Source organism: Oncorhynchus mykiss, chromosome 27, assembly GCF_057628025.1.
Source record: "Oncorhynchus mykiss isolate SJ-2025 chromosome 27, ASM5762802v1, whole genome shotgun sequence".
NCBI classification, from domain to species: Eukaryota; Metazoa; Chordata; class Actinopteri; order Salmoniformes; family Salmonidae; genus Oncorhynchus; species Oncorhynchus mykiss.
The window spans coordinates 8,145,212-8,166,381 of record NC_143048.1 but is presented as its reverse complement, the minus strand read 5'-3'; the positions used below and the strand labels follow the sequence as shown (position 1 = coordinate 8,166,381).

General features: G+C 45.8%; 1 protein-coding gene across 3 annotated transcripts in view; it reads right to left on the bottom strand.

Moving 5' to 3' along the window:
• Positions 1–372: 372 nt before the first annotated feature.
• The window catches only part of LOC110507439 (serine/threonine-protein kinase D2), a 51,507-nt gene continuing 30,709 nt past the window's right edge, over positions 373–21,170 (bottom strand). The window contains exons 2-18 of one of the 3 annotated variants that reach the window (XR_016492628.1): positions 16,172–16,310; positions 14,977–15,108; positions 13,969–14,270; positions 13,573–13,756; positions 13,368–13,439; positions 12,358–12,520; positions 12,164–12,275; positions 10,603–10,680; positions 9,825–10,146; positions 9,313–9,365; positions 9,112–9,184; positions 8,900–9,006; positions 8,101–8,262; positions 4,371–4,525; positions 3,904–4,171; positions 3,686–3,771; positions 373–3,436 (exon numbers count right to left, since the gene is read on the bottom strand). Coding sequence is in view for 1 of the 3 variants with exons in the window: in XM_036964809.2 (XP_036820704.1) it covers positions 3,215–3,436; positions 3,686–3,771; positions 3,904–4,171; positions 4,371–4,469; positions 8,101–8,262; positions 8,900–9,006; positions 9,112–9,184; positions 9,313–9,365; positions 9,825–10,146; positions 10,603–10,680; positions 12,164–12,275; positions 12,358–12,520; positions 13,368–13,439; positions 13,573–13,756; positions 13,969–14,270; positions 14,977–15,108; positions 16,172–16,310 (2,574 nt within the window). In the remaining 2 variants the exon portion in view is untranslated. Of the gene's footprint in view, positions 3,437–3,685; positions 3,772–3,903; positions 4,172–4,370; positions 4,526–8,100; positions 8,263–8,899; positions 9,007–9,111; positions 9,185–9,312; positions 9,366–9,824; positions 10,147–10,602; positions 10,681–12,126; positions 12,276–12,357; positions 12,521–13,367; positions 13,440–13,572; positions 13,757–13,968; positions 14,271–14,976; positions 15,109–16,171; positions 16,311–21,170 lie in introns of those variants that run through there. The other 2 variants (XM_036964809.2, XR_016492629.1) reach the window with 2 other exon arrangements.

Here is a 21,170-nt window from a genome sequence, read left to right as displayed (position 1 = left end):
TCAATCAGAAGGGGAGAAAACATCTTACGAGGAAAATCTCATCCCACACGCGTTGATTATTAAGCATTGTCGACGCTCTCTCTCTCTCTGTGTATTTCTCTCTCTCAACCGGTCATTCAATCCACATACTGTATGTGTTGCAGTGTGATGGAAACTCTGAGCAGATAATGTCTGATGAGCACCACTGATGCATGTCACAAAAACATACATGCCCGGGGCGCAATTTGATCTAGATACGAGTGGCATGCACAACCATCATTATTCACCCCTGTAATTCTCCCAAGTCTTCCATATGCCCCCCCCCCCCCCCCCTAATCTTCCGTCACATTGTTCAAGAGGCAACGCGCTGAATAAAATGACACAGATGAAAAATGGTATGTCAAGGTTTGTACTGATGTCACATATAAATGCCGGGATCTTCGATAGGTTTACATTCGCCAGGCATACATCGATCACACTACATAGAGACATGGTTATACGTGTACATTAATAGTCCTTCATAACTATGCTTTTCTCCTAGACAAATCTACTTCACATGGACACGCAACTTGTTGACACGCTAGGTTCATAGTCAGTCATCAATATCATAGCCCTCCTCCCACACTTTAACATCTTTCTACAGTATCTAAAAGAGCAATAGCATCCCCCCCCCCCCCCCCCCCCCCGACTGCCCATTGGTGTTTAATGGTGTCCATGACAAACAATTCAGAAAACGTCCACATTGCCTCCATCATAGCAGTGTCTGTCTACAGGTCTAGGGCCCACTCAAACCACCATGGCTTGTGATTTAGCACTTCCGGAAGACGAGTAGTCTCTAGTCTTCCCTAATAAGTCATCATCAAAAATGGTGTTGCACCAACCAGGACAGTTCCGTGAATATTTCCCTATTTTGTTGCATTACAACCTGTAATTGAAGTAGAGTTTTATTTGGATTTCATGTAATGGTCATACACAAAAGAGTCCAAATTGGTGGAGTGAAAAAACAAAAAACGGAAAAGCTGTGTGTGCATACGTATTCACCCCCTTTGCAACGAAGCCCCTAAATAAGATCTGGTGCAACCAATTTCCTTCAGAAGTCACATAATTAGTTAAATAAAGGCCACCTGTGTGCAATCTAAGTGTCACATGATCTGTTACATGATCTCAGTATATATACACCTGTTCTGAAAGGCCCCAGAGTCTGCAACACCACTAAGCAAGGGGCACCACCAAGCAAGCGGCACCATGAAGACCAAGGAGCTCTCCAAACAGATCAGGGACAAAGTTGTGGAGACGTACAGATCAGAGTTGGGTTATAAAAAAAAGATCAGAAACTTTGAGCATCCCACGGAGCACCATTAAACCCATTATTAAAAAAATGGAAAGAACATGGCACCACAACAAACCTGCCAAGAGAGGGCCACCCACCAAAACTCACAGACCAGGCAAGGAGGGCATTAATCAGAGGCAACAAAGAGACCAAAGATAACTCTGAAGGAGCTGCAAAGCTCCAAAGCGGGGATTGGAGTATCTGTCCATAGGACCACTTTTAGCCATATGCTCCACAGAGCTGGGCTTTACGGAAGAGTGGCCAGAAAAAAAGCCATTGCTTAAATAAAAAAATAAGCAAACGCATTTGGTGTTTGCCAAAAGGCGTATGGGAGAAGATACTCTGGTCAGATTTAGCTTTTTGACCATCAAGGAAAGCGCTATGTCTGGCGCAAACCCAACACCTCATCACCCCGAGAATACCATCCCCACAGTGAAGCATGGTGGTGGCAGCATCACGCTGCGTGGATGTTTTTCATCGGTAGGGACTGGGAAACTGGTCAGAATTGAAGGAATGATGGATGGAGCTAAATACAGGGAAATTCTTGAGGGAAACCGGTTTCAGTCTTCCAGAGATTTGAGACTGGGATGGAGGTTCACCTTCCAGCAGGACAATGACCCTAAGCATACTGCTAAAGCAACACTCAAGTGGTTTAAGGGGAACATTTAAATGTCTTGGAATGGCCTTGTCAAAGCCCAGACCTCAATCCAATTGAGAATCTGTGATATAACTTAAAGATTGCTGTACACCAGCGGAACCCATCCAACTTGAAGGAGCTGGAGCAGTTTTGCCTTGAAGAATGGGCAAATATCCCAGTGGCTAGATGTGCCAAGCTTATAGAGACATACTCCAAGAGACTTGCAGCTGTAATTGCTGCAAAAGGTGGCACTATAAAGTCTTGACTTTAGTGGGGTGAATAGTTATGCACGCTCAAGTCCTGTTTTTTTTGTCTTATTTCTTGTTCCACAATAAAAAATATTTTGCGTTTTCAAAGTGGTAGGCATGTTGTGTAAATCAAATTATATACAACCCCACCCAAAATCATTTTAATTCCAGGTTTTAAGGCAACAAAATAGGAAAAATGCCAAGGGGTGTGAATACTTTCGTAAGCCACTGTATCAGACGACAGTTTTAAAAGGGGCAATCTTCGATTACTACATCCATTTCTGGCTTTGTTTTCTTTGCTGTCATTTGAACTGCAGATTTCCTCTGAGACCATGACACCCCACAAGCACTGGTCTGCTGCCTACAGTTATAAGCCTTTTATCTACCAGTCACAGGCACTAAATGACTGGTCTGCAGCAAACAGGTCTGACAGCACATGCAGGGCGATTCCACTCATCACATTCAATGAAAATAAAAAGGAACGGTTCATACGGATTTGTTTATGGGTGGGTATAAGTTACGCATTAGTGGATCGATCGAGTCCTTAATGTTTTTTTTGTCTGTCTCTCTCCCTCTCCATCCCCATCTCTCTCTCTCGCATCCAAACTGACCTTTGCCATACTGCAGTTTAGACTGAATGAGCACACTGCAGCAGCGATATTCTACACATCCCCTGACCACTGGATACAGTATGTCCTTGTGGGATATAGAAGAGCAGTCTGTTAAACTCAAAGAGTTCTAGGGTTGAAGAGAGAGTGGTCAAGGATGGGGTCTGGAGATTGGACAGGCTTGGGCAAGAGTGGGACACCATTAGTAGACGGACAGGGGCGGGATCATGTCTATAGAAGGCGCTGTTCTACAGCTAAACCTCCCAGCCTCACCCTCCCCAGACCTCCAACCATCCATCCAGCCAGCCCCTCTGTCTCTCCACTCGCTCCCCACACTCCCCTCCTCTTCCCTGGGTCAGTCTTGAGTCCCTTGGGCCCTCGTGGGTCCTGGTTCTGCTGGTTCTCCAGGTTCTCAGAGTATGCTGACCCTCTCGGTGAGTCCCTGCATGTCTGCGTCCTCCCCGGCCTCATCGTCGGAGCCAGGCGCAGGCAGAGGGGGAACCAGGTGGGCCGGGTAGGGGAGCGTGTGCTCGCGGGCAAACATCTGCCAGCGGCAGTCGTCGCTCTCATGGGTGATGTAGCGCTCACCCAGCTTGGTCTCCAGCTCCCTCAGATCCAACCACGTCTGGTAGTCCTGGAGATGAGGGATGGGGGGGAGGGAGGGAGGGAGGGGGGGAGGGAGGGAGGGAGGGAGGGAAGGAGGGAGGGAGGGAGGATAGGCATGAGGGGGAAGAAGATAAGAGCATAGAAGAAGGGAAGTGGATGAGACAAGAGGTTTGAGGATGGAGAGAAACATGATAAATAAGTAAGTTAGGGGGCCTTGTGTCTCCACTGTAGGTAATGGACTTCTGTATAGCCGCCATGATTCTGTTGACTAGCGTACCTGTAGATAGGAATGACTCAGGCTCTTGTCCACGCTGTAGCGTTTCCTCATCTTCACCTGGAGCAGGTTGTTGATCAGGTCAGTGGCTGAAGAGAAACACAGGGACACAGGTGAGAACAGTATGTGTATGCCAAAATAATCTGTATATTTGGGTATACTTAACCATGCACAAGACCTTGCATTGGCCATTTAACGGTGCAAGTGTGTGTGTGTCTTACCATCAGGTGAGATCTGTTTCCAGGGGTTGGGTGGGTACATGAAGGCAGCGTTGTGGATCTGGTCGTTGATGTCCTCATCCTCGTTGAAGGGGAAGGTGCCACTGAGGCTGACGTACATGATGACTCCTACAGACCACATGTCCAGGGAGCGGTTATAGCCCTGGTTGAGGAGCACCTCTGGGGCCAGGTAGGCCGGGGTGCCCACCACCGAACGCCTGAACGACTTCTCACCAATGATACGGGCAAAGCCAAAGTCACACAGCTTCACCTGGGGGGGGGAGACAGACAAGAGTGAGAGGGAGTAAATAATAAGAAGAAATACTGCATGTATCGCTACTTTGGAGTAGAATAAAGTCAGGGTGAATTTGTATACTATGCATGAAGGTGCATTACATGGAGTAAAGGGCTGTCTACATTAGCTTGGATGTGTAGAGTCTGTGTGATAGTGCGATGACAGGGTTCTGTACCTGGGGGAAGGGCTCGGCAGAGGCCAGCAGGACATTCTCAGGCTTCAGATCACAGTGGACGATGTTCTTAAAGTGCAGGTTTCTCAGAGCTGCCAGAATCTACACACACAAACAAACCCGGATTTGGCTTTGACTTTCTGGGTCGTAACAAGAAACTAAAAAAAAAAAAAAAACACACAGAGAGTGAGAATACACCCCCGAAAAAAAACACATACACCTAGAACGTGTGTGTTACATAGTGAGTGATCTGTGGAGTAAAGCAACACGAAACGGTGACCAGCAAACCCTCAAGCGAATATGAACATTGCGGCTTAAATTGTTTGTTTTTTTAACTGTATCCAAAACAGTATCAAATCTTTTTTTATATATATTTCAAATGCATTTCAAATTTGAATCTCTGCTAAAAAATGCATGTACTGCCTGACCATATTCCAGAAATGCGTGGCTGTGACATCTAGTCTACAGGGTGGCTAAACGGGTTACTAATTTGGCTTCTTAAATGACTCGTTACGTATTGATCAGTAGTTAGGTTTCCATCCAAATTGGCACAGATTTGACTGTGAATATTCTAAAATCGGCATTTTCCCCACCAGAGATGTGTTTCCATCAAATTGACTTGTTGCAGATGAAAGGATGAAAGGGTGTCCTGTGATGACGCAGTGCACAAAAAAAAAGTACATTTTGTGGTTAAAATTCCCAAGTACTGAATAAAAAATACAAGGTAGAAAATACAAGTTAAATGGGTTTCCATCACATTTTCAACTCTACGGAAGGTTTTCTCACAACTATCTGCTGTTGGCTAGAGAACACGTACACTGAGTATATCAAACATTAGGAACACCTTCCTAATATTGAGTTGCCAAAGTGGCTAAACTAGGCCCATCTTTGACTTTGAGTACTTGTGTTTTATAGTGAATGGCATTCTGGGATTAGGGAGTTTTCACTTGTCAAACACAAACAAACATGGCTGCCGTCGTAAACAATTTATCTGCTGTTAGCTGACACGTCTCTCGTTGTGCCTGCCAGAGATGTGGTACATTGTAAACAAGTCTAGCTGTTCGCTCGCTAACTTGTGTTTTATTTTTGTTGTTTAGACTGGTTCATGGATTGAGTTTGGCTGTGGATGTGTTCTGTGTGATGCTTGGAGTTCGCATTTATCTTTCACGATGAAGTTCGCATTTATCTTTTACAATGAAATATGAAATTGAGGAATAGAGTTGTGAATAACTTAATTTTCCATCAGTACAAAACATTGTTTAGAAATGTTTTCTGCATCATACGTTCTGTTGCTACTGTTCCAAATCACATATTTGCGATAGTACACTGCAGGGACCACTCAACAATGATCACAAATATGAGCGTGAAATCCCCAGCAGCGTTGCATTTCTCCACACAATCCGGTGCGCCTGGCACCTACTACCATACCCCGTTCAAAAGGCACTTAAATATTTTGTCTTGCCCATGCACCCTCTGAATGGCACACATACACAATCGGTCTCAGTTGTCTCAAGGCTCAATCCTTAAATCCTTCTTTAACCTGTCTCCTCCCCTTCATCTAAACTGATTGAAGTGGATTTAACAAGTGATCATAGCTTTCACCTGGTCAGGCTATCTCATGGAAAGAGCAGGTGTTCTTAATGTTTGGTATACTCAGTGTATTGCGTACATAATGAGATTATTATGGACCAAAACAATTTTATTTTTATACGATTTTTTTTTTTTTTTTCCAAAGGGCAGCCAAGCATCAATTATCTTGTGACCAGAATAAAACAAATTCACATAGAAATGTGAGATCTGTCATTCTCATTGCAAGCAAGTCAAAGAAGCAGTAGATCTGTTCTGTGTGTGCAATTTCGTTTCTTGCATCTTTTACGTTCAGTTTTGTACACCAGCTTCAAACAGCTGAAAATACCGATTCAAACTAAATCTATACATCGCACAACTCCGCAATATGTCAAAGTGTAGGTCTAGGTCTTCTGCTTCCAAGAAGGGGTATTATACGGCTCTACAGTGGATGGTTAGCTGTGTTGGGGTGCGTTTGTAACCAAGGGGGAAGTGGGGATTTACCACATCTGGGGAAAATCCCTTGAACGCACTCCAACTGGCTGAAGTTAAATCAGCCATGAATCCCCATGTGACAAGGGTAATGGAAGCTTGTTATGTGCAACAGGGAGGGGCAATTACCGTAAATGCAAGAGAAAAAAACATGTAATTGTTCAAACATTTCTAGCCTGCCTATGTATAGGTAAACAAGGTTTATGTGTTATGCTCGACCCGCTCAGTTTTTCACCACAAAACAGCAGAAAATGGACAAAGTAGAACCAGATAAGCTGCTATTATACTATGATTTGACTGGTAGATGTTCAATGTTTCTTTTCAAATAAATATATATATTTTAAAAAAGGAATAGTTTCATCATAGTAAAACCAGTTTGGTTCCCGTAACGGGGTAGACCTTAAAAGGAGGGACATATGTAGACAAATCATTAAATCACATTAAATACAGAATATTATTCAGAAATAAGTTAACACAAAAACTAAGGCTTTACAAAAAAACAAGTTTCCATCCACAGTTGTTTTGCGAGTAAAGTCATACCCTATTTAAAAAATATTAAAAAACATCACGACAGCTGCAATGGAAACAGGAAGTTTTGGTACAATTTTATAAAATGGCGACAGATCATTTGTTTGTTCAACATGGTGGGATCTTTTTGTGTCGGTAAAATTAATTATGTGAGAAATGGAGCAAAATGCCTTTTTGCTCAAATATTGGATATAATAACCGTCATATCGAAGTCACGCAATGTTATGTTGTGTGATCCTCCCACTACGACTGGGGGTAACCATGCAGTTTACTAGGCTACAGATGAAATAAGTTACGATGAACTTCACAGGGTGGCGAAAGTGCACGGTGATTATAGCTTTATAACGCTCCTTTCCAATAAATATCGAGGGTCTTATTCTGGTGACATGACGATCGATGCTTGACTACTGTTTGACAAATACAAATAGCCTCGCTCTTATCCATAAGAATCTCATCATGTAGACTAGCCTACCTGCACAGCCTACCCGAAATGTATCTGTGAGCTGTTGGCTGTTGAGCGTGTGTACCAAGACCAGAGTAGGCACATTTGTTTTGTCATAACAGCTTTTTTTGTGACAAAACTTTCCGTAGAGTTAAAAATGTGATGGAAACACATTGAAATGTAGATTTTTATTCAGAACAAGAAAAAAAATAAATCTAATTTTGTTTTTCACTACGTCATCACACACTGATTTTTTATCCGCAACAAGTCAGTTTGGTGGAACCACCGGTGGGAAAATGCACATGTTTTCTTCATGGAGATTTTTTAAATATCCGCATGAAAATCTGTCGCCAATTGGATGGAAACCTAACTACGGTGAAAACCTGGAGTATTTCGAGGGGGTTAAAATCTTCCGTTTTCAGGGGACTTCATTTCATATAAACAGACATTTACAAATTCAATATTAGTGCATGATTGTTACTTAACTTATCAAAAGGCACTCATTTCCTGGAACATTTCAATTGGACAAATACATGAATTGCCCGACTGTAAATATTTCACATGTATCCTAAAAGGATTATGAAAAATACCATTTTAAATGTATTTTTTACCCCCATATGGGAGCAAGAGTGCACGCACACACACACACACACACACACACACACACACACACACACACACACACACACACACACACACACACACCTGTGTGATGAGGAACTTGGTGAGCCTCTCTGGGAGCCGTCCTTTCTCACTGGACAGGATCATCTCCAACATGTCTCCATGGAGCTTCTCCATCACCACAAACACCTTCTCTGGAGTCTCAAACATACACTCCAGGTTCACTATGCCCAGGTGACGTAGACTCTGGGAGATGGAGAGAGGGAGGGGGAGGAGGGAGAGGGGGAGGGGTTTGAGCGAGAGAGGGAAAGCGTGGGGAAAGTGGGGAAAAAGTGCGAGAGACAGTGAGAGAGAAGAAGAGAGAGAGAGAACGGGCAGAAGAAGAGGGGGGAGTGACACACAGGGCGGAAGAGAAAGAAACAGAGAGGTAGAGCGGAGGGGATGGAAGAGTGAGAGAGATTTAGAATGAGTATCAGTTAGTTAGAGTATAGTGTGAAGGCAGTGTTTACTGACCTTTATCTAACTACACCCCATAGAGCTGATAACGATGCTGCAAAACCTGCCAATGTAATTGAATGCAGTTGGCATGACAACCCCATGATGTAAAAATGAACCCTCGTGGCCTGTACAGACGTTGGACCTTAATTTGATCACTCTTTTGTTGCTGATAGCGTGTAGTGTATTCGAGGTTTGCATGCCAAATGGCACCCCATTCCCTACATTTTGCACTACTTTTTATCGGGGTAAAAATATGGTGCCATTTGGGATGCAACGCTTGTGTGGCAGCAGTAAGTCACCAGCCAGCCAACAATTAGCTGATGAACTAGACTTGTAGTGGGAGACCCGTTGAAAATGTGTTTCTGCGTCTCCCCCTGGTGGTCACCTGCAGTATGGCCACCTCGTTCCTCAGCTGGCTCTCCTGCTTGGTGGGGAAGCGCAGCTTGTCAATCACCTTCACCGCCACGTCGCGCCCTGTCTTCCTGTGCTTCCCTGGTGGCGGGGGGGGGGGGGGGAGAAGAGAGGAAATTACAGGAGTCTGATTAACTGAGATTCAACGACTCAAAACAGAGAGTGTAGACGATTAGGGACACTCACCCCCATACACCACTCCAAACTGGCCAGAGCCGAGGATTTCATCTGCAAATATCTGGTACACCATACCAATGTCCTGGAGGAGAAATTGATTTTTTAAAAAGCATCATCACCATCATCATCACTACAAAGTCCTGGGTAATGATTGTGAACGGGTATTATGTACGATGGTGTATTACGACCGCGTGGCAAGAGACGACTCACCACGTTCTCCTGGATCACACTGTTGGACACTGAGATGCTGACTGAAGCCTGTCCTGCGGATCAAAGTCAAAAATGCTAACCATCCACACTAACATATACAGGACTTCCACCTGAGCTTATGTGGGGTCACTACAGAATGATTGAGCGTGCGCTCGTGTGTGTGTGTGTGTGTGTGTGTGTGTGTGTGTGTGTGTGTGTGCGCGCATGCAAAGAGCTCTGAAAACAGTGTGTGTGTGTGTGCGCGTGCAAAGAGCTCTGAAAACAAGCTTCTGAGTTCCTTGAGCTATGGACTGCATACCACTCAGAAGCCTTTCACTGTTAATCTCCCACAACACCAGTCCCCCCACACACACACACACACACACTAAATCCAGACTAAGAGCAGGACTGAGATCAGATCCAGACCTCGTGATTCTGTTCTTCAGATGGCTAACGTTAAGAACTAAGAAACTTGGGAATTAAATTTTCGCTAAATTAACATATTATTATTGTAAGGTGATATTATATCTTACTGTGAGGAGTGTGTCCCTCTACCGGTGGTGCATCCTGGAAGATGACTGGCATGAGGGCCTGGCGAATGGCGCCCTCCCACGCCTTGGCCACCTCCCGCCCCACGCCGCTATTGGGCACCACGTTGCTGGGGGAGGGGGGTGTGGGGGGGAAGGCCTGGGGGGTGTTGGGGGGCAGGGCGGGGGGGTGGACGTTGGGGTCCTCCCCTACAAAGTAGCGCATGGTGCCCATGACAAGCTCGAAGCAGTGGGGGCTGGTGCCCGGCGGGACCAGGGTGAAGTCACCTGCGGGGCGCACCTCCAGAATCTCAGACAGAGGGATCTCCTACAGGACGGGGGGGAAGGACGTGAGGCCAGGGGATGTACGCAATCAATCATGTGAAGACAAGTGCAATCGAGACATTTTTTTAAAATGTTAGTTTTTTTTTTTTTTTTACTTTGAAAATGTGGAATAGGTTGTGTAGATCAATAGGATTGTTTGTTTTTTTCAATCCCTTTTTAGATGACATTTTAAGGCAGAAAAATGTGAAAACTCCGCAAGGGGTGTGTAGACTTTCACCAGGTCAATGTATGTGAGAGTGTCTACACATCTGTATCGCTTTCTCTTCTGAGTTTTAGGCTGGGTATCTGTATAAGCACTTTGTGACCACTACCGATGTATAAAAAAAAAGGCTCTATAAAATAAAGTTGACTGATCGATTGACTGAGACCCGACTCACATAGTACCTGTGAAGTTTATTGGCTTGCTAACCTAGTTGAGCGGAGCTGGAGAATACAATACCTTATAGTACTTGTTGGTGGTGTTGTTCTGGAACAAGATGATGCACTTGCAGTCCAGACGCCAGTAGTGCCGCTTTCTCTGTGGGGGGTGCCGGAGGAGTAGGAGGGGACAGGGGGGTAAAAGGGGTCAACCAAGGTTCACTGAGGGGGTCAGAGGTTAAGCTGTGGTCCAGGAAGAGTGGACAAGGAGAAGGATGAGGCGGGCCAGCTGATGGGTGGAGGAGAGGGAACGAAAGGGAACGGTAGGAAGAGAGAAGGAGAAAAGAGACAGTGACAGTGTCAGTAAAGCCAGGACAGGTTGGCTTTGAGAAGGCAGAAAGTGTCTCAGGCCTGAGTTCAGGTAAACAGCAACACTTTCTAAGAGGAAGGAGAAAGAGAAGAAGAAGAGAGAAAAAAGGGCTGCGGATGTGAATTCAACACACGTCTCCCGGGTGTTTTCGTGCGGCGGGGAGCAGGTATACACTATCTATCCCACTCAGCCGGAGACACACACACACACTTTCACACAGATGAAAAAAGGGAGAGCATTAACGAGAGCATTAAAAAGGGGAAGGTCAAAGTTGCAGAGGTAAGAGAAACTCCGACCGAAAACATTGTGAAGAAGAGGCGGAGGACTGGAGGGGTAGGGGAGAATGATAAACGGTGTGTCAATGTCGCGGAGAACAAAGGTGGAGGAGAAAGCTTCTCTGAAAGTTCTAGAAAAGAAGGAGTGGAAACACTATTGTAAGGGAACCTAATAAACCCTTTCTACAGCCTTTGTACGTGTTCACCATGTATTAATCATCACTACAACATGTATTATTACATGTATAAACCATTTACTAATCATTAGTTAAGTTTTTTTGCAGTCCCTAATCTAAAGTGAGCACTATTTGTACTTTTTAAGTCTTGACCAGTGTAATTTGTCACAACAGGATGGGCATGTGATTGGCTAGCAGACTAAACTCAACTTCAACGTTTTATGATGGCGTTGAGCGGCGACTAGGCGGACTGGAGCTCTGACGTCACAATTTTAAAAATATATATATATATATATATATATTTTTAAATGTAAACGATTGATTTTAGCACCCAAAGAATAGCCCCCATTTACACAGAACTATGTGGTGTGTAATTGCGGGCTATTCCGTGGGTGCTGAAATCAGTCATTTTTTGATAAAAACATCCTTTTATGTGAAGTTAATGTGGAGCTCCAGTCCGCCCACACTAGTCGCCGCACAATTCTAGCGTAAATCGTTGAGTTTAATCGGATAGCCATTGGTAGACATTCCTGCAGTACCTGGTAAAAGAAGAAGCACACAAAACAGGATGTGTAAGAAATATATATATTCATGTTAATTAGGTACCCTTAAAATAGAGTAGAATAAAAAATAAAGGAACGTTTTAGAAAAGAAGTAGTAAAAAAGTAACATTTGGTGTGGTAGAGAAAATGTATTGTATGCAAAAGTTGAGAGAGAGAGAGCGAGAGAGAGAGAGAGAGAATAGAGAATAGAATCTGGCTGGTGTGGTACAGAAAATGTCTCACATTGTCAGTCGGTCAGTCAGTCAGTCAGTAGCATTACCAGTGTGTCCTTGTTGCTGTAGTGCACCACCCAGCCCTCTTTGATGGATGTGCTGGAGCGACGGGTGGTCTGCCTCATGGACTGAACCACCCTCATCAACGGGATGTTAGCGCTGAGGAACAAGCGGGACAGGGTTAGGTGGTCGGCGGGTGTGATGCGTGTGGGCGTTAGTGTGCGTGAGCGTACGCGCGTACCTCTGGTCCCCGCCGACCCCATCCTGGCTGCTCTCGGGGGAGAAAGAGCCAGGGATGCTGCAGGCCTCGTCTGAATCGTCCATCAGAGAAGACTTGTCTGAGTCGGCATACTCACTGCTGTAGTCCATAGGCACCTCGTGGTCCACACTGGGACTCAACATGTCTGGAGGAGAGAGGAGGACAGAGCCAGCCACACATGACTACAAATTGATCTAGAGAATAGACAGAGAAAACAGGGTAACACCACCTTCCATTACAACACCCCACTATACCAGTACGTACGTAGGCTGTACTTACCACTTGCGTTGTCTGATAAAATAAATAAAATGCGCAAAGTAAGTACTATATAATATTAATGCTCCATATAAGTACTAATACTGTATATAATATTGGGGATATGGATGTGGGTACGCAGGCCCACAAGCCACTGCCGCCCCGCATGACGAGTTTCATTTTTTGTGTGGCCCCCACCCCCCCCATCAAAGTTAACCCTCCCTGCTGTAGACAACGTCCTCTCAAGTGCGGCTGGACAAATCATGGTACAACATGACACAACGTGACACAACCCGATGAAACATGACACAACATGACAAATCATGGTACAACATGACACAACGTGACACAACCCGATGAAACGTGACACAACGTGACACAACGTGACACAACATGACAAATCATGGTACAACATGACACAACGTGACACAACCCGATGAAACATGACACAACATGACACAACGTGACACAACATGACACAACATGACACAATGTGACACAACCCGATGAAACATGACACAACATGACAAATCATGGTACAACATGACACAATGTGACACAACCCGATGAAACATGACACAACATGACAAATCATGGTACAACATGACACAACGTGACACAACCCGATAAAACATGACACAATGTGACACAACCCGATAAAACATGACACAATGTGACACAACCCGATAAAACATGACACAACGTGACACAACAAAGATGTGTTTTGTCAGCTTTACCTCCTATGGTCTCCCCCAGGCAGTCGTTGGGAACCTTGTACGCACAGCGCTTGTGGCAGTTGAACTTGCAATCTACAACACAACGCGAACAATCAGCGGCATTGTTAAGACAGTCATCTTCCTCCCAATATGCACTCCAAATACGTTTATCCCCCTCTTGATAAACCCCTGGGGCCCCCACACTAACCTTTGACTCCATACTAACCTTTGCATTGCAGCCCTTGTCGGAAGAGGCCCCGGAGCAGCCTCTTGCAGTACTGGCACACGGTGGGGCGCGTGTAGGAGTGCACGGCGAACGTGTGCGGCACCTTCACTTTGCTCATCAAGATCTTGTCCAGGTGCACCGGCCGGCCCGTGTAGAACCGCCGCGCCTCGCTGGGGGTCCGCGGCTGGAAGGGGACGCAAGGAGACCAAGAAACTAGACTTACACAGATCTATCAGTGGCATTTCTACCTATGTAAATCAGAGCGCTGGCTTTCCCCTTAACTACCGCACAGAGCCACGGTTGTAAACCGACATCACTCAAATGTTCCTGAAAAGCCACGCGTCACATGACTTCTTGCATATATTGAATTGAAATAGAATGCGAGCGTTGGCTCACCATGTGAGTGTTGGTGCGGGCCATGGGTCTGGTGATGGAGGCGCTGGTGGACAGGCCCAGGGACGCTGACGCGGTACAGGTGGAGTTCGGGGGCGTCTGGGTGGTGTGAGAGCGGATCAGGCTGGCATCCTCCATGCAGGTGCTGACTGAGCTGGTCCCCACGCTGCTCAGGGACTCGCTGGTGGACAGACGCAGTGACGGGCTACTGGTCAGAGACGTGGTGGACAGGCGCCGCTTGCGAGCGCCGCTGCAGTTGTTGGGGATGCTGAAGGCACAGCGCTTGTGGTAGTTCAGTCCACAGCCTGCAAGGGGGGAAGGGGGCAGAGAGAGAGAAAGAGAGAGAGAGAGAGGGGAGAGACGGATATATATAAGAGAGAGAGAGAGAGACGGATATATATATATAAATGAGAGAGAGAGAGAGAGAGAGAGAGAGAGAGAGAGAAAGAGAGAGAGAGAAAGAGAGAAAGAGAGAAAGAGAGAAAGAGAGAAAGAGACAGCGTGATAGAGAGAGAGAGAGAGAGAGAGAGAGGGAGAGACGGATATATAGAGAGAGAGAGAAAGAAGGGAGACGGATATGTATAGAGAGAGAGAGAGAGAGAGAGGAGAGACGGATATATATATATATATATATATATATATATATATATATATATATAGAGAGAGAGAGAGAGAGAGAGAGAGAGAGAGAGAGAGAGAGAGAGAGAGAGAGAGAGAGAGAGAGAGAGAGAGAGAGAGAGAGAGCGTGATAGAGAGAAAGGAAGGGGGAGGAGATGGGGAGATGAGCTCACCCACGAAGGGGAAATGACTTTGCTGATAGCAACTGTATTTGAGAAAGAATACTGAGATGTGGTTTTCCCACCTAGCTATCTTGAGATGAATGCTCACAGTTAGTAAGTCGCTTAATGTAAATATAAACCCATATCCTTCGTCAGACAAAGTTCTTAACGGGCAAGCTGAACAGGCCCCCCTCCTCCTCCCCTCCTCTCACTCTCTCTCTCTCTCTCATACCGTCACATTTGAGGCCCTGTCTGACCAGTCCAAACAGCATCTCTCCACAGTGATCGCAGAAGGCCGGGGCACGGTACGAGTGGACGTTCAGGGCATGAGGCCGAATCTGGAAGTCCTCGAAGGTGGCCGCAGCTGCAGACGTACAACACAACAGAGAACACAACAGTCAATCTGGGCATCAACCTGGGTATCAACCTGTCAAACACATTAGCAATGATATACTGTCTGTGAATATGTTTCGTACTTCAGCCTTTTGGAGTTGAGACCACATGTTTCACAGGCAACATTACAGAATGTCACCTTTCATTTGAGGGTATTTTCATACATATTTGTTTTTTTTCCGGATAGAAATGAAAGCGCTGTTTGTATCTAGTCCCCATTTGCAGGAGTCATCAGTATTTGGACAAATGCACTTATAGTGTAGTCAAACACTTCAAAAGTAGCCAAAAGTGTCGTATTTGGTCCTATATTCCCTGCACACAATGATTACATGAAGCGTGTGACTCTGCAAGTGGATGCATTTACAGGTTGTTTTGGTTGCGTTTCTGATTATCTTTGGCCCAAATCCAAAATGCTGGAGTACAGAGGCAAATTGTCCAAACACATATGGTGTTGAGTGCATGGTGTTATGCATGTTCCCTGTGGCTCTACTTAGCGTTCCATAAGGATACAAGGGATAGGAACAGAGAGGGTTCGGAGGAATAAGAGGCCGAGGGGATCAGAAAAAAGAGGAGGGGAGCAGGAAGACGAGGATGGGTGGATGAAAGGATGAGTAAGGGAGAAGGGGGTGGGCGGATGAAAGGATGAGTAAGGGGAGAAGGGAACGGGTGGATGAGTAAGGGAGAAGGGCATGGGTGGATGAATAAGGGAGAAGGGGACGGGCGGATGAAAGGATGAATAAGGGGAGAAGGGGACGGGTGGATGAGTAAGGGAGAAGGGGACGGGCGGATGAAAGGATGAATAAGGGGAGAAGGGGACGGGTGGATGAGTAAGGGAGAAGAGGACGGGCGGATGAAAGGATGAGTAAGGGGAGAAGGGGACGGGTGGATGAAAGGATGAGTAAGGGAGAAGAGGACGGGCGGATGAAAGGATGAGTAAGGGAGAAGAGGGACGGGCGGATGACAGGATGAGTAAGGGGAGAAGAGGGACGGGCGGATGAAAAGAGAGCAGAAGTGGATGAGAGACTGCTACCCACCGGAGAGCACCACCTCCACCAGGTCTCCCTCCTGGATGTCCTGGGGAGCCTTGACCAGCTGCAGGATGTTGTTGGTGCCTGTGTCATGTTTAAATAGCAGGATCTTGTCATAGATGCCATAGAAGCCACACTCTGGGAACTACAACAGACAGACAGAAAGAATAGATGAATACCTCATTCCTATCTTCTTCTTTTTTGTATCATTTCACCATCTCTAAAAACCAAGGTAATCTTGGAGACCGTCTTGACGCATATGAGAGTGAGAGACGTATCATGTGTAGTCTACGGAATTGCTATATGGTGTCACACCCAAGTTGTTAAATAAATGCTGACAAAACAGATTTATCTTTGCATAGTGATAGGCTGCAGGTGTGCCCCCAGTGGAAAACTCTATTCAGTGAACCGTTAAGGATGGCACAAAGGGAATGGGGGGGGGGGGGGGGGGGGGGGCACGCACATACACAGGCAAACATGCACATACACACCTGGCAACTGGGTGGTGAGTTAGGGGGAAGGGGGGTAATTAACCGTTTCCTGTTGTGTGTGTGTGTGTGTGGCTCTCACACACACTCACTATTCTGAGAAAACCATGCTGGTCACATGGCAAACACATACACACATACAGTGGGCTCCAAAATAATTAACACCCTTGATAAGGATGAGCAATAATTACTATATTAAGTAAATAATTAAAATAATGTGCTATATCATGAGACTAATGTTTTCAAATGACTTTGTGCCCAATAGAATTGAATGGTGAATAATGTACTGTGTCATTTTTGGAGTCACTTTTAGTGTAAATAAGAATAGAATATATGTTTCTATACCACTTTACATTCATGTGGATACTACAATTATTACGGAAAATCCTGAACGAATCGTGAACAATGATGAGTGAGAAAGTTTCAGGAGGGTCAAAGGCCATATCTCTAGGACACGCTAACCTCTCGTGTCATTGGTAACGGCGAGAGGTTAGCGTGTCTTAGGGCTATGTCAATCATTTCAGACCTCACTGTATATAATCCAGAATCCTATTTCAGATATCAAGCGGTTAAAATGTACTGACAGAGAGTTTTCGAAAAAAAGATTCATTCTAAACGGTGCAAAATGAAGGTATCTCAGTGAGCAGTGTTAAGATAACCCATCCCCGAGCCACAGAACTGAGAAGCAACAATCAAATCTTATGTTATTTGTCACATGCTTCGTAAACAACAGGTGTAGACTAACAGTTGAAATACTTCCTTTGTCCAGAGATAAATATAAAATAAATAAAATGTATAGAAATAAATACACAGGGAATAACGAATAAAAAATGAACATGCTATAATACAGAGAGTACCAGGACCGAGTCGTTGTGCAGGGGTACGAGGTCATTGTGGTAGCTATGTACTGTACATATAGCTAGGGGTGAAGTGACGAGGCAACAGGATAGATAAGACAACTCCATATCATACGGGGATGGGCAGGGGTGCTCTGCATGGAACAGACAGAACACATCGAAAAAGCCACAAGGGTAACACTATACCCCTGTGTCTCTCACTCTCTCTGTCTCACACACACACACACACACACACACACACACACACACACACACACACACTTCCAAACGTGCCCTGGCAGTTATGAATGAGTCAGTCAATGCCACCTAAGCGAGGCTAGTGGTTTGTATGGACAGCCCTGTGCTCCTGAATAGTTCGTATAGTCTGGTTCAAGTCAGCAGCACTATACATGTTACAGGGCGCGGGTCAACAGGGCTGGGACATGACCACTTCATCCAGCACCACAAGAATCCCCAGGGTGATGTATAAAACAGCCGGCACGCACAGTATATGGGCCTATGAAATAGGATTGCTTGATGGCGGCATAAAATGCAACATGCTGCTAATGTTAGTAAGGGAGTCGGTGTATCTGGGTCATCGAGAACAGCGAGGTGGTGACCTCTCCCATATGGGGCGTGGCACAGGTACGTTGAACTTGTTTACTAGGCCTGTCAAAGGGATGATGGGGTTATGGGATAGCGTTACTCGTTTACTAGGAGAGAAGGCCTGCGTGCTGGAACGTACATACTGTTAACAGAGCACTGGAGCTGGTCAAGAGAAAGCGGCCCCGACCTCTCGCTCGCCCCCTACCACCTCACCCGGAAGGCCCTCATGTTTGTCGAATTCCAGACTGGCGAGAAGAATATCAAATAAACCCATCAACTTCTGGAAGCAATCGGGACTCGAATGATGCAATTCCATATTCCACATGATGAAACGAGCATGAATTTCAAAAGAACAATTCTCCCTGTCGTTTTACAATATACCGTGTCGACCTCGGTAACAATTCAACCGTACACCCTCGATCAATTTCACTCCCTCCGTTTTGGGACATTTGTCGTGCAAATGGAGGGCTGGGACTGGTTTGGTATTCAGCATCTGTCTCTCTCCTTCTCTGTTCCACCCCCCCCCCCCCCCCCCCCCCCCCCCCCACCCCCCGGTTGTTCCCATGATTCCACCCTGCAGCCCATCTGGCCAGACCCTACACACTAACAGGAAGAGGGAAGCGGAAGGGGGAGAAGATAGGGAAGTTGTTTTTTCTTCCCGTTATCAAAGACCAGAATTAGCAACTTTCTGTTTGGTGGGGGGACCAAAATGTTGACTGCGGTTGCAAAAATAGTTGGAAAGAGATTCTCGACGTGCCGATTCCATGCCACATGGTTTACGAACTGATACGCAAAACAACATTTGATTCAGAACTGAAGTTGTTTGTTTTTTCTTCAATTTAAATGACAGACGTTATGTATATGGGGCACACAACGACCTGAGCTCTGCAGATTTTGCTAGGAAGAGACAGAATTATTAGATAACTTATTCTGGAATTGCCCCTACAGTATGTGGCTTGTTTCTGGTCACAGGTTCAGGAATGGCTGAAAAATCACATGAATTATAAGTATATACATTAGCAGTGAAAAGTTTGGACACACCTACTCATTCAAGGGGGTTTTTCTTTATTTTCTACATTGTAGAATAATAGTGAAGGCATCAAAACTATGAAATGACACATGGAATCATGGAGTGACGTTAAAAAGTGTTAAACAAATCAAAATATATTTTATGTTTGAGATTCTTCAAAGTAGCCACCCTTTGCCTTGATGACAGATTACTTCATTCATGCAATGAATTTTTTACATTTTTACTAATAATGCCATGTATGTAAAATGTCTATATATAAACAACAAAAGAACAAGCTGTAAAAACAACACTACACACTCCCTGCCTGTACACATTACACACACTCCCACAGTCCCTCTGTTTACGTCTCTGCTGCTCACCAAACACACCCTCTTTCTTTCTCCCAGCGGGGAATCAATAACATCACATCTGAGGGAGGCCAAGAGCTTTGCTTGACTCCCTGCCAAACAACACAACCCTGTTAGCCCACCACACCCAGCTGGGTCATGCTACTATGCTGCCGAACAGGAGTCAACAACACACAGAGTGAGACCCAAACCAGGCCTGTCCCAATACCCAGAACCACAAAGGAACCCCCCCATCCTTACTGCTCCCACACTAACCTTCCAACTCTGTTTGTCAACATCACACCCAAACCTGCTATAGGGCCAGACCAGAACGCTGTCACCACAGACCTACTCAAGGTTATAATGTCCATCGTCCCAAACCACAGTGGTGGGCCCTAATCACAACACTGTCACACTATCCCAGTACGCCACACACACTGCCATGTTGCTGCTGCAGACGCGACTCCGCAACCACTGCCTTCCCACCCGACGACAGGCCCCAGTCGATCCACGCCCCTGCTAGGCGTCCTAGGGCAATTGCCGCGCTTCTACTGAGGCAAACAGGCGTTCAGCAGCTTCCAATGCTCTCAACACTGCCTCCTCCTCACACTGTAGCACTGCTAGCCTCCTGGCCTCGATGCGGACGATAATAACATCCTTAGCCTGGCTGCCAGCGTCTTTAGCCAATTTGGGTTGGGCCAAACTTAAACTAGGAAACGATGTAGTATTGTTGAATTCATTAACAGTCTGACACCTCGGCTAGATGACATAACCAAACCTCCCTTTTCATTGGCCTGGCTCTTCTACTTTTAAGTGGAGCGACTTGTGGTGTGGGTAACAAGACATCCTCTCTTTCCTAGTATCTGGGTTAGCATAGCGCATGGGCGGCATAGTGTACTAGGCTTCTAAGCAGTCTATATCTAAATGCATGTAGACTGTGTGAGTATTTATTTGCACAGGCGCGTTTGTGCAGTATGTATTCAGACAATGGGAGCGGGTGCAATCATATCTTGTTGGCAGATTGAGTTAGTTAGTTTGCCTGGAGACAGGGCTGTGTCTCTAGCCAGCGTCTTTGTGTTGCCAAGGATCAGGTTTCCCGCCTGCTCCCTCCTCGGGCCAATGCCTTCATTATGACTGACTGATCAATTATGGAGGCCCTCCTCTCCGCCCATTCCCACTCTCTATCCTGCCATATTCCTCCTTTGTTTTTCCTCCCCCTTCCTACTTTCTCCTGCCCTACTCTCTCTCTCGACTCCCCTCTTTCCTGGTTCCTCCACTCTCTCAATTCTGCCTCCTCTCTCACACTCCTCCCTGCTCTTTCCATCCCCATCATCCACTGCTTCAGAATAAGTTAGGAAGATGAAGAGTTGCCCAGCCCAAGGTAAAACCCGTCAGGACGGCAGGGCTTTAAAAATCTAACCAACCACTCATTCTAACCCCCGTCAATCTCGACGAAGTACCTCAGGTTGTCGCTAATAAGCAGTGATGCCATTGCCACGTTTGTCACCTCCAGCCGTCTGACCTCTTCCTGCCCCGTCGTTCAGAAGTCCAACAAACATGGGGAGAAATGTGTCCACCAGCGAGGTGGGTTCATTCCCTCTATTAGCAGATGAAGTCATGTTGCTGTTGGCTGTGACTGAGGGGAGGGAGTTCTGTTCTGGATTGGCTAGTGGTTGGAGGAGCTCTGCTGTTTCTGGGTTTGATGTTAGATGATCAAAT